General features: G+C 34.7%; 1 protein-coding gene across 3 annotated transcripts in view; it reads left to right on the top strand.

The window, feature by feature from the left end:
* Positions 1–14,473, top strand: part of DENND1B (DENN domain containing 1B) — a 275,660-nt gene that overhangs the window by 236,367 nt on the left and 24,820 nt on the right. For all 3 annotated transcript variants that reach the window (XM_030572009.1, XM_030572008.1, XM_030572010.1), the window contains 4 exons: positions 1,416–1,456; positions 2,336–2,404; positions 5,197–5,253; positions 6,107–6,217. In XM_030572009.1, the coding sequence (XP_030427869.1) occupies positions 1,416–1,456; positions 2,336–2,404; positions 5,197–5,253; positions 6,107–6,217 (278 nt within the window). The remainder of the gene's footprint in view (positions 1–1,415; positions 1,457–2,335; positions 2,405–5,196; positions 5,254–6,106; positions 6,218–14,473) is intronic.

The raw sequence follows: 14,473 nt of genomic DNA, 5'->3' as shown, positions 1-14,473 counted from the left end.
GGCTTTCCACCAGCCAATCCAGGTTCTAGTTATAAGATTTATTTTAAAGCTTAAACTTTTGAAATCTTCTGTGAAAAAGCTGATGTTTTGTCAAAGGATATCAGTGTGTTCTTTGCAAAGTTGATAAATTCTCTCTTTGAGCAACATGATTTTTGTGATCTCAAATATTTTGCTTGGAAGTATTAATTCATGGTAACTATCATTGCACTTCACAATATCAGCAAATTCAAGTGATTAAGCTACTTTTAACATTTCTCAAAGGTAAGGAAATCAGTCTCGCATGTTCAGTTAAAGTGTCTTCTGAAGCTGTTGTTTCAGTTAATAATAAGAGATATAACCATCTCCTAGAACTGGAAGGGACCTTGAAAGGTCATTGAGTCCAGCCCTCTGCTTTCACTAGCAAGACCAAGTACTGATTTTTGCCTCAGATCCCTAAGTGCCCCCCTCAAGGATTGAACTCACAACCCTGGGTTTAGCAGGCCAATGCTCAAACCACTGAGCTATCCCTCCCCCCACCTTATCTACATCAACCACCTTATCAAATTTTAGCATATCTTTTGTGGCCAATTTAATAATATGATAGCACACAATGATCTTATCTATGTTGATAGTTGTCTTACTCATCCACTTGCCTTCTACACTGTGAACGAAAGAACACATAATTTACAGTGGGTTTCCCTACAAGTAGGGTGACCAGATGTCCCAATTTTATAGGGAAAGTCCCGATTTTTGGATCTTTTTCTTATATAGGCTCCTTTTACCTCCCACCCGCGTCCCAGTTTTTCACTGTTGCTGCCTGGTCACCCTACCTACAAGGGAGATGTGAAGCGATATTAAGGTCTTTATTCCTGTTGCTAGTCCGTTTACCTGTGATGTTAAGATGGTAGTGTCTGCAGTGCAATTCATTTTCTCACTGCAAGTTTTTCTTTTTGCCCAGAAGAATAGGGGAAGGAACCCAATTCTGGGTAAAAAGAGGGAAATCACCATATCCAATACAAGATATATTCTTAGCACAATATATACACACACCTTCTTCAGACTTTTATTATTTTTTTCTTTTATTTTTAGTGAGTCTGAATATTTGATTGCGACTTTAATTTCTCTTCATACTTGAATCAGAGTTAGCAGTTTTCTTCAGAGAAAACAATTGGATATGGTGAAAAAAAAGCACTGTTGGAAAGAAAATGAGGGGTTTATAATAGGGGAACCCCAGTTTTGCTTTTTGTATACATGGATTTCCCTCCTTCACAGTATTGGAAGACTCAAACTCATGTTTAACAATCTATGGGGGTTTTGTTGTTTTAATACGAAGTGTATTGTGGAGAGGGCAGGAACACCAAAAAATGTGTTGAATGTGTTTCTGATCATTTTATTTTATTTTACACATCTTCTTTATTTTATTCTTCACATCTCAGGAAATTCAAAATCTTACCAGCAGTGGGTGCATACAGTAAAGGTATAATAATTTTATTTTTATTTGACTTTTTTATTTATCTTTGGAAAAGTCAGCATACTGAACATCAAGCTTTAAAAGGATATTTGACTTTATATGGTCAATTAGCCGCATTCTCTAAATTTGTGTAGTGTTCCTTGTATTAATGTAACAGAGTAAGAAAGTTATTTTTACCTAAATATTTTTTGTCTTAAACTAGTGTCTTTGTCTCGACAGTATTTTTATATTAGTTTAAAAATGAAAAAATGTCTCATGCACAAAATAAATGCTAAATGTTCATCTAGCCAAGGATTTTTCTGTGTGCTGTATTGTGTTACATTCCATAACTGTGAGTTAGATGTGGCATTAGGATTTGATAGGAATTTTATCACTTCTAGTAAACAGCAGTTTGGTTAATATTAATGTTTTTACATAGTCTGACTAAAAGAGAACCTTTGTTTCACAACATTGTTAATAGGCAGGATTAGTAAAATAGAGTACTTTAGACAAAACTCTTGTGATGAAATAAAACATGATTACCTCAATGTGATAGAAATAGGGTTTTTTTAATGATACAATATATACATTAATTAGCCAAGGAAAGCTTCCAATATTACATGTAGTGTGGTAACAGTTCATGCATGGGTATGAGAATACGTCATTATGTTAGAATGCATTGATAAATATGTGTCAGCCATGATAATGACATACTGTAACTCTTTTGTAGATGTAAACAGTAGGTTGTAGATAGAATACAGCTGTAGAAATTTTTCCTAATTTAAAAAGAAGGCTACTATTTTCCTACTTTATTTTATGTCAGCCTGTCATTTATTTTTCTTGCTATTGTGTTAACTTTTAACCTGTGTTATAAGGGTTATTAAAATATGCTTTTGTATGTTTCAGAAAGGAGGTGCACTAATCAACACAGCCATGACCAAAGCCAGCCCTGCTGTGAAGACAGCATACAAATTTGTAAGATCAACACAATCTGTGCATAAAAAATTACAGAAACCACCTACACTCTCCAGTTATTGTCAGAAACAGAAAAGGCGAAATAGTTCCAATATGTATTACAGAAAAACATTACAGCCTAAGAAGTTGTTTTCATCTTTCATTCCTATCTTGTGAGGAAACAATAACCACTCCATGTTACTATTATAAGTGGTTCAGTATGCTATTATTGGCTTCATTCAAAATATACAGTAGATGCTTATTTGAATACCTATTACATATTTGAAATACAGCTGAAAACCTCTGCTTAACTGATGATCTTAAAATATGGACTCTGAAAATACTAAATCTCATTTACACTAAGGCCCCTTTACTCCTCCCTAGCAGTGTAAATTAAAAGTCAGTATAAATGTTGTTTATAGTTCTAGGTGCTGTAAAGGAATCTTTGTGTAAATAACAATAAGTCCCCAAGGACTCCACTTTGACACCAGTGGTACCCTATCCAAAGTCAGTTGGGAAGCATTTATATTGTGTGCAAGGAACAATTTCAGTCTAAAACTTCCACCATAAGCAAGCTATTATTTGGGTGTGAGCATCTTTTAAACTTATTGTTATGGTGTTAATAAAATAGCACTAATTCAAAAAGTTATGGACTTACACTCTTGGCCCTTGATTTACAGCTTCTCTAGATGAAGCTGGGGTATAAATCTATACCACTGTAGCATGTCACATGCTAACTGTCTACATGAACCATGCTACAGTAAAAGTTACCTGATGCATTTTAATCTAGCCAACTTTGAAACAGGAATAGGATCAAAGTGTTCTAGGGAACTTTTAGTGTGTGGTAGCACGATCCACACTGGCAGTGCGCAACAGGCTAGTGCAGTGAAGATTTACACCCCAGCTTGCCACACGCTGTTTAACTAGTTTTATGTCTTCAGTTTGACAAGCAGTCCAGTTTTTAAATTATCTTTAAATATCCCTAGATCATAAAGAATGTGAATTACATTATATTATCCAGAGTATAGAAACAATGTGGTAGCTCGTAAGAAATGACACGATAAGTATTTTAAGTTTGGGTTCAGAGCACACAGGGGAAGAATCTTCTCTGCCTTTCTTTTGGCTTTTCCGAGGGCTCTTTAGATTGACGCATAGTAAGTAGTTCTGAATAAATCAGTGCTAGTGTGTGATGCTAATAGATTTTAAATAAAACTTTAAAAGAGAATTTTTAAGTATACATCAATTCAAACTCTCACAAAAATAGTGAGGAAAGAAACAGGTAAATAAATTAAAGGTACTGTATATCCACACACTCATTTATAATTTAAAAATGGTTCATTAACAGGCTAGCAGGAAATTATTCTCTTCCTCTGTTTTTCATGAGCTTAGATAGGGTTTCATGATTTCCTCCCAGCTACCCGTTTTGCCCATTATGTCCCTGATCCTATAACTTTGTGTATCAGCAGACTCCTTGTGTGCAAGAAGCCTTATTCATTTCCGTGGGAATCTGTGCATGTTCAGGCATAGATTAAGGTGCAGGAGCAGGCCTATGTATTGCCCTTTCCCCTTCCATTCATGCATGCATCTACTACATGGCACCCTGTTGCTTTGTTATTGAGCTACTGAGCTTATGATTTAAGGGTCACATTTTCAAAAGTTCCCTAACCTGACCTTCAAAACTACCCCAAGCTGTTGTACAGTCACTCCCCAGGTTAGGCAAGATACGACTTACGCAAATTCACACAGAAAAAGTTCCATAAGCCAGAAATAGGATTTTCAAGTGCGGAAATTATTGCGTAACATACGGGTATGCGTTTCCAATTTATGCAAAATTCAAGTTATGCAAGGCTTTCCAGAATGGAACAATTGCGTAGGCCAGGGGGCATCTGTATTTGGAAACACTCAGAACTCTCCCCACAAACTACTTCTCCCTGGGTGAAAAATCAGTGATTAAGATGTGTGTATCACTGATTTTCATGTGTAGAGTCTGAAGTTTTTCATATGTGGCCCTTAAATGTGAAAAGTCATAGGCATAATTTTCAAGGCTACTTTAGAAAATTGGTTCTAAAAGTTAACTTGAATCTAACTGGGTTCATGGAAGGAAAACTTTCCTATTTCTCTTAAGACCAGGTTAGCATTTTTTCTAGCAAAAATAAAATTGTAGAAAATTTAGAATATAATTACTTGTCATCTAGAATGGTAATTCAACTCTAAATAGAGGGATGCCCTTGGGTCCATTTTCTGTGTCAATTATTGTCATGAGCAATCATGGAACTTGGCTGCCAATTTTAATGCACACAGTTTTCCCCCTAACTATCAGCACTATGCTGTTCAGCAACGCTGGAGAAATTCTCCATCTGCATATAAAACCACTTCATTTCTTTTAAGATTGATGTTGCCTTGCAAGTTACCAGACTGGAACACTATAGCAGTGAGCTTGAAAATCTTAACAGTTTTCCAACTCGAGTTGCTATTAAAATACTACTACAAATTTAAAGGACCATCTCAAATAAAGGGATGGACACTACAGACCAGTAGGATGGTTCATTTTTAGCAATGAGTGAGGATACATTTGCTAAATTAGTGTGTTTTCACAACATTGGCATGTATGCACAACTCTTACTAACTGACTGCTATTAGCATAGTATAGCTAATTGATACAGCCCGGGTGAAATTAGCAATAGAGATTATTATCCTTATATCACATAAAATTAAAAAAAGTATTTCTCATTAAGTAGGCCTTATGAAGAATATTCTTTGAACAAAGCCTATCTCTTGCACCACGGTTAAGTCCTTTTGTTTTAATTTTCTAGGCAAAAAGTCATGCAAAGCAGGGAATAAAAGAAGTGAGGAGTAAGTTAAAACACAAGGTATGTAATACAATTTTACTTTCTTTCCTTGCTTCTTGTATCAGTTCGAAGCTTATACTTTACAAATCACATGAGATTTGTGTTTTTAATGACTTTTGAAATATGCTTAGCCCTTTGTTCAACAATACATTTTTCATAACGAGCCCTCTGGCAACTATCTGTCATTCTATGCATCCACTGAATAATCTCTTTATTGTTTGCATATTTTATCATAGAACAACAGAGATCTTCAAAGATACGTTAACAGGATGTATGTTTTCATAAAACTGATTGCTTTGATATCACAATTGAAGCCTTTGCTTCAAGCTGAGAATTTAAGACAGGATAGTCTTGCAATACAATGTAATTCAGAAGGTGTAGATGTCTGTTTTGGATTCATAAAATCTGAGCACGATGTTAATGTTTTAAAATAGAGAAACATTTCAACTTTGAAAAGTAACATAGAAATATCAGAATGAAGCTTGGTTTAGGCATTTAAGGACAGTTTTCCTAATGAGTTTATTTCTTCACTTATGATTTTCCTTGTGAGAAGGGGGAACTAACGTCAATGTTGTTTTATACTTTTCTCAAATATAAAGTTTAAAAAAATGTTTCATAAGCATTAATGGATTTAAATTGTTTTATATACATTCTAAAAGCTTCATTGGAAAACTTCACTCTGTGAAAGATGCATTTGATAACTATTAACTTTTTGCAATGCTGTATTTCATTTTGTTAATAGATATGATCTTGTGCCAAATGTTTAGTAACAAATGATCTGTATTAACAAAATTATTTTTAGTACTCTATGTATACATAGGATATGTAAATAAATATTGTAAACGTGAGATTTCAAATCTATTCTGTTGTGTAGGAGAGTGATGAAGAATATGGAACTTGTAGCTCTGGTGTACTACAGTGTGCACCAGTGTACACATTACACAATCAGAAAAGAGGAAATTCAGAAAAACGAAGACTTGCCCAGGTAAGTCACCTGAAACCTGTACTATCACTTTCCTAAAAAATGGGGGGAAACTGTTTTCCTGTTACAGTGATGTGTTAAAATATTATGCTAAATACCTTTATTACCATCTGTATTCAGGAAATATGATAAGTAGTATTCACAATAATACTGCTTGCATAATATGCTGTTTTGAGAGTTGAGAGAATGGCTTATCATATATCATCCTCCTGGAGGGAAAAAAACAGGAAATTCAGCAGGGAGATGAGGTTGCCAGCTACATCTCTAGGAAAAGAAATCACAATTTATTCTTAGAAGTAGGACTATATTTTCAAACAAATATTTAAAATTTTTTTGTAAATACTGTTTAAAAGTATATAAGAAAGAGTACAAAACAGATAAATGTTAGGAATACTGCAGGTGTGATCTATTGAAAAGTTTACTTAGTAGTATGTATCTTTTATGGACTCCCGTTAGAGAAATAATTTCATCGGCATAAAACATACATTTCAGGTCAAGCATGAATATTAGTTTTTGAATAAAGTCATTCTGGTATATTCACATATGCCCAAGCCAATTTTCACTGATAAACTCTCTTTTTACAACCCTAAAATACAGTGGTGTGTGTTAATATTTTACCTAAAGCTAGGTGATTTTGAGAGAGGGCATGCCTTTAATTCAGACCTTGCTCAAGCTGATTATCATATAGTGAATTTACTACTAAGTCAATTAGCTAACAGTGTGTCAGATGTCTTGTCTTTCTGTTCTCAGTTCCTTTAGTAGGTCTGGTTCTCTGTAACAGGTGTAATATCTCAGTTTTAGCCCAGTACTAATTCCCGAATGCTCAAATTCTGTTTGAATTATTGCTTTATTCTGTATAGAATAATAAACAGTTTGGGGGTTTTGTGATCTCTTTTGAATAAGAATATATATATTTTAATAATATATATAAACTCCTGCTTTTGATACCACACATGTTTCTTCCTTCAATAAGAAGTGTGTCCTGTAGGTCAAATGAGTACCTCTTCGAATTAACAGTTGAATTTACCTGATTATTGACACTGTTTTGCTTTATATATAATAATAATGATGTTATGATAAAATTCTAATTTTGTAAGCCCATGTATTCAGGTGTTTTGAATGATAAAATGGAAAGTGTTTGTGGAAACTAATATACAATTAGGGTAGATTAATGACTTGCTCAGTGGAATTTTAGAAAATGTATGGTAATACTGAGGCCATTGGTTCCAGTGGTATAAATAATGTAGGCAGATGTATTTTAATTATGTAAGTGGATTTTCTTCTGTAACGTGTTTTTCAGGTTTCTTTTTAAATACAGTAATACCAAAGTCTGCAAGTGTGTGCTGTCAGTGTATTTTCACATAGACTAACACAGTGTGTCCTTTCGTTCAAGAACCTTGTATAGTTTAAATTTCCTGACTTGACTGTTGAGACAGAAGATATGCAGATACATTTAGAATTTTAAAAATGTAGTATTTATAACAGAGATTGATATTTATTTATTTTAAATTGGTAACTGTCATTCTAATATACAGAAACTTTTTTTTAACCACATCTGTGACGCATAACACTGTTTTTTTCAGTACACATACCAAAATCTGTTTATATGTTCACTTAAACTTCTATGCAAATGTACAATACAAATATAGCTAAAATATGTGTCTGCACATTCAGATGCTTTTAAATGCTGCACATACAGAAAAGCTGTTAGTTTATTAATTTACTTCATGGTCAGGTCTGTTTGCTGTTCCACTTTAATTGTTTAGTTTTAGTACTGGAGTCAACATCAATAAATTGTACCAAAGTAAATTTTATTATTAGATATTAATGTTTCTTCTGAAGGACTGTGTTATTGTAGAATACTTAAACATGTATATGATTTTTCATTCATACAATCATAGTAAATCTCAGTATTATACATCTTTTCTGCCAGCTAGCCAACTTTTTATTTTTGAAACAGCATACTCTTCTTTCAGAATGATACAGTGTATCAGGTCAGAACAGCTGAGATTTTTTTTGTCCTATATAAAGCAAGGAAAATTTTAATGTGCTTTAAAAAGTGAGGGTTTGTTTACGAGGCACGCTCTGTTACTAATGGCTCCATATCTTTGCCGAGCTGAGAGAGCAGCATGACCTATGTCCCCACCCCATCCTCTACCCTGAATATCACATGCACTCAATGGGCAGGAAAAAACAAGCTGTAATCACTGACCAAGAAGTTTGGTCTTCTACAGTTCCAAAAAATGCAAACTGGGCTTTGCGGTCCCAAAACATCATTATCTATGTGGAGTCTCAGGCTGTCCTACATGTTATAATTGGTGCTGTTTTTAAACATGGAGGCTCTTAACATCAGTTAACAATAATGCAAGATCCATTGAACTGGCTTTGAGAGCTTGCATCTATATAAATTATATTACTTATTATTATTAATATTATTATTAAAAAAAAGTGAATTGCATTCATTGCTACACTTCATAATTGTAGAGCTTTGTCTGAAGCTTTCCTTCCTGCTGATTAATCTTTTTGTCCAGGTTTCTAAAATGGCGCTGCTCACTGTCATCTCACTGTAGTAACTGAAAAATAAGATAGTGCTAATGGTCACAAGTAGCTTATGCATTTAAATATACATTTTAAATAATGTATAAAGGGTCGTTCATTGAAAAATCAACTATGAGAATACTTCTAAAATCCCAGACAGTGTAGATTTTTAAGTCTTCTTACCTCAAGACAATGAGGGCTTCCCCCAGCCCTCCACTCCTCAACCATCTCACAGTAAGTCGTTTTAAAGTACTGCAACATAAAGAATTTAATGTTACACTTTCTGTTTCATGTCAGGCCTATTGATGGGAGTTTTTATTTCCCCACTGCTGCTTTCCAGCAAACCATAAATGTCAAATTAGTCATTTGAAATTAATTCAAAAATATTGTTGATAATTTAAAAAAAATACTTTATAAAATAGTGTATGATGCTGAAGTTCTCTTGATTCTAGGGATCAGTTTAATGACTGTTTCATTACCAGGAGATTTTGTACAACAGAATGTGAATCTGCATTTTACCCCAAGAAATAGTAGTTTGTATGCTGGTCTGCTAATTAGTACAGTTATTTCCTGTTTTGTTGATGAGGCTTAAATAAATGTCAAGGGTTCAGCCATGAAGATCTTCCAATTAGGCTTTGCGTTTGTAAAACCCAACCCCTTTGCTTTTGTGTGAAGATGACAGTTCCAACTGCAGCCTCAGCCTAACAGGGCTCAAGGGAAAGGATTCTTCTCTGGTTTTATTGAAAACAAGGCCAGTTTGGCCCAGTGAGAATACCGGCATGGGTCACAATGCAGAGCCATTTTTAACAATGAATATTTACTAATCTTTATCATTGCCCTTGTGGTTCTTTTAAAAAAAATTAGACTTTAAAAAAATCAGAATGAATTATGATATGTAAAAGAGCTGCTGAAGCTTAATCAGAGGATAAATAATTAAATCTGTTATCACAAACTATAGTGATTGTATTGGTTTCCTTTAATTAGCATTTGGGAAATTTTTCCCAAAGAAAGCAAATCAAAAAACAAAACAAAAAAACCCACAATTCAACTTAGCCTAAGATAGATAGTGTTAGAGAAATTGTTCGTTCTCTCTCTCTCTCTCTGTTTGAGCTCACTCTTGCTTAGGTTAGCTATTCTGGGCTTTTTATGTGTGCATGAGCTTAGCTGTATTGCAAGTCAACATTAACAGATGGATTGCCCTAAGCAAGGGAAAACCACAACAACAAAATCTAGTGAAAGTAGAGGACTGAAGCTTTTCATTGTTAAGCCTTATTAAAACCTTGGCATGTACACTACTGTTAACTGTTTCATGCCTTGAACTATTAGCATTTCTCTAATATTTTCTGTATTCTAAGTAGACAAGATGCATGAGATAGTATGAGAGATTTCGAGTTAAATGTTTTGAATGACAAACTAAAGCAAAACATGAGATTGTTTCAGCCCATGTTTACATTATTTTGCCACATATTATTAGGAAATTACACTCTGTTGACTATGCTTTTACTATTTGCCAACATTTTTTGGATATACATGAATTAAACTACTGAGAACTCAGTTTTTCAGAATTCATTTTAATTCCTTTTCTTTACATGCATTGATGCAGTGCAGATTTTGGGGTGGGGGCACGGGAGTGTACATAGACACAGCCATGTTTCTACCCTATTGCTTAAAATACCAAAAAAAAAAAAAAAAGAAAAGAAAAAGAAAAGAAAGAGTTTCAGTAAGAAAAAAGGAGGAATACCAGGAAGATCTGTTTGTTTTCATGAATATGATCTATGAATTTTACCATATGTAACCATTATCCCAGGTGATTGGTGGCTTATTTAAAAGGGAACATTGCTGGGTTTAAATAGTTCTTATGTATTCAGTGGTTATAAAACACACTAGCAGATTTGCAGAGTACTGTGTAACAGCTATGAGCTCATTTTATAATTAACAAGCTACCAATGCACCCTTGTCTCAAAGGAAATAGACGTAAGACTTATAGGCATGCAGTAACTTGTAGCCATAATAAAAAATAGGGAATTTGGGTTGTAAGTGTGGATTTACTGGGAATCCCAATGTGTCCCTGCTACTTTACTTACACATATATCAAAGCAACCAAGTGAACTTCTTGTCATGACTATGCAGTATTTTAAATATAGTGTTTTAAAAATCTCATTTTTAATTGAAACCTCTTTATGTAACAAGTGTAACTAAAACCAGTTCAGATTAAACCTTTTATCTTGCTTTCCTCAAACATAAGTGAATTGACCAAATGAAAGTATTCTTTCTCTTTTCTTTTTAAAGCAGAACATAGATGTGACTTTCAGATACTTACTATTAATATAGCATAATGAATAGAACACACAGTTCAAGTGATAGAATGTGTACTTTGGCTCCTCCTCAACAGCTATAGTAAGTCTCAGAGAAGGAGGCAACATTCGGCATCTTCAGGAGAATACCGAATGCCCCATATATCAATACCACCTCCAATGGCTAGCAAACAAATGACACAAATATTAGCTGCAAAGAGCCTCCAGTACCTGACTACCCTCCCAACCTGGCAAAAGGTGATTATGGCGGGTAATGGTGGGAATAGAAAGGAAATGGGAGAAGAGGAGATTGGAGCAAAATTGGGCCATTGGAGTGCTGCTGAATATAAATACTGCAAAAGAGGGAGACACAAGTCCCATTATAAAACACGAATCGAACATCTTCATAATTTTAAAAATATAAAAGTGATTCCATGCTTTCTGTTGTATTTGGATTCAGCTGAAATGTTTGCGGTCACATCTGGGAAACACAGAATAATAGCTTCTGTCCATATACCTCCTATCTACTGAAAATCCTCCATGGATCTTGGGTAGCTTTAATCCTCATTGAATAATTAAAGTAATGAAGATAAAATATTATAATTGATAGATGTCAATAACAATGCAGTAACAATTAGCAGTTTTGAATTTGTAATTTAATAGTGTGCTTCATCTTTAGGGAAACTTTTCCTATAAGATATTTGTTCTGCAATAAACTTCAGTCAGTTGGTAAATTATGTATTTTGAACAAAAGAGGGCATAATTTGAAAATATTGCAAGCAATTTTAGTTTTCTTTTAATTTATGGGGAAGGTTTTTTGTCTTTATATGTCAAGTAAGATCTCTTCATTCTGCAAATTGTTCAGCTTTTCTTTTAATTAAAAATGAAAAACCTAGACAGCAAAAAATTCAAATTATAAATTGCGAGAGTGCCCTCTGGTGGTCCTGATATCTTCCCATATAATACAAGCATATATGTAGCCAGTGTCGAATGGTGAGTGCTTGCTCTTTACATCAAAAGATCTTTTAGAAACAAAACAGTAACCATTATCTCAATAGAATTCTTATCTAAAAGAGTGTGCAGACTTACAGATGTTTGTCATATCCATATCCTTCAAACAGAACAATCTTTATTTTTTGTAGATGTACTCTCTGAACAGTAACAATGTATTTCCTTAATTTACTTTAAATATTTTGTGGCATAACCATACTCTTGACATTAATTATGAAAAAATATTGAAGGGGGACTACCTTGTTTCATTGATTTATTTAGCAAATTGATGTATTTAAAAGAAAACGGAGACAATGCTTATATTATAAAGCTTTTTATTTTTATCTCTGATTGTTTCTCTTCTGTTCTTAGCCCATTCTTTTTCTTTTCTTTTTCTTTTTCCCCAGTTAAGATCTTAACAAAACAGAAGGCACTCTCATGGTACTAGCTGCATTACTGGTGCAAGTTTCTCCTTTACTCATTATTGATTTATAGTCTCGTGTTTCATTTTATTCTATGGAAGACATCTGCCCTTCATTGGTTTTGCCTCCTCAGTGAAAAACCATACTTGAGAGCCATCTCTGTCTGTCCTCAAGTTTCCAAACAAAAAAAGGGAGAGCCTGGAAGCTGGTCCAGAAGCTCTTGCTGGCCTTTGTGACATTTAGATGAGTAGTTGGCCTTTTCAGGGCCAAGGCACCAACACATACTGTCTCAGCTTTATCCAAATGAGAAACCTAGAAAGTGAAAGCTTGGCAGGTGGGTTCTTTTGACATATGCAATCTATTTTAGTTCTGGAACTAATGAATGAAAAGGCAGTTCAGCTGTGAGTCTGTCACAAAAACAGCCTTAGTGTTGCACAAACAAAGAATTCTTTTAAGGTTCTGAAAAAGAAAAACTATTGTGCTGAATATGCTGTGGAGAATCAGAAGAAGCTCTTTAATATTTGATAATTAACTGAAGTAACTAGGGGTAGGCTACTAATCAAGATAAATTACATTGATATTTATGTCTTTGATATTTATGTATTTGCCAGGCATCCCTCTTCTCGCATCCTACCTAAGAACAGCAGTTACAGATAGTGTTATGGCTCCACCTAGCAGAAGGAAGGAGTCAAAAGGATTCAAGACACCAATCCATCTGCTTCCTTTCCAACTTAATTTTGCCTCCTGAAGCATGGAGAGAGCAGGCTTATGTCTCCAGCTTCAGCACCCCTTTTATCTGGTCTCTAACCTCCTGTACGTTAGAGGGAAGCAATGAAAGAAGTGATTCAGGTATAGGACAATGAGTATGGCTGATGGAAAAAGCAGGGAGAAAAGCAACAGGAAAAATCCTTTTCTGTCGAGACCTTACAGCTAGTAGAGTTGGCAGCTGGAAGGGATAAATGTAAATGGAACTAGCAGGAAGATTTCCTCCTCATGATTAAATCTTCTGAGCATGGACTCTGAACTAAGATGATGTTGGAATCACACCTAAGGCTCAACTCCATTGCCCCTCAACATAGATTAGCTTCGTAGATTGCACAGTCATCCTGAGAGTTCCTCACCCGGATAGGCTTTAACAGAGCCTGTAGGTCTGCATGACAGGGTTGCAGCTGATGCAATATTGCCAACTCTCTTGGTTTTATTGTGAGTCTTATATGAGTCTGTTCCTAAAGCCTCAGCTCATGGAATCCTGTGATTCATGTGAAAATCTCAGTTTTCATTTTTAAAAAAGTTTCTAGTCCTCATGGTTGTGTGAAAACATGAAGCCTCAGCAGACTTCAAAAATCAGAAGGGAAATAAAAAGAACCCGGCATTTATTATTTTGGTTTAAAAAAAACCAACCCTCATGATTTTTAAGATAATTGCAAACATTGGGCCCCAAAAATCATGACTTTTTTGTATGTTTGGGGTTGGTAATATTATCAATGCCATGCTTCCCAATTCGGATGTATATAGTAAATGTATATTGGATGAAATCTATGCCTACCATCAGGGTTTTGCCCAGCTTCTCATGGCAATGACCCTTCTCGTGACCTTTCTGGAAGAGTTATGCCCTTCCAGATGCCCTTTTCCCCACGGAGGGAGCTTGGAGCTGATAGGCTATCTTTCTTCTCCCACATTCTAGCCAACAGAGGCGACAGGGTCTCTTTGGCTCTGGGGATCTCAATGTATAATGCTTTTCTGGGAATCATTACAACATCGCTGTAATCTCTTTTACTCCAAATTACTCATATGTACCCTTAACCTTAGCTCTATTTTCACATAGCTTTTTTAAAACAGCAATAATTTTGTATATGAACTATTAACAGAAATCCCAAAGAGAATGTTACCATGTGATATTTCTAATGATTTGAAGATATGATGTATCAACCTGAAATCAATTTTTCTTTATTTTAACATTTTAGGATCAGATTAACTGATATGTTTTGGCTGCTTCACTCTACTTAGCAGCAGCG

Source organism: Gopherus evgoodei, chromosome 8 (assembly GCF_007399415.2).
Source record: "Gopherus evgoodei ecotype Sinaloan lineage chromosome 8, rGopEvg1_v1.p, whole genome shotgun sequence".
Lineage (NCBI taxonomy): Eukaryota > Metazoa > Chordata > Testudines > Testudinidae > Gopherus > Gopherus evgoodei.
This window is presented reverse-complemented; position numbering and strand designations above follow the sequence as displayed.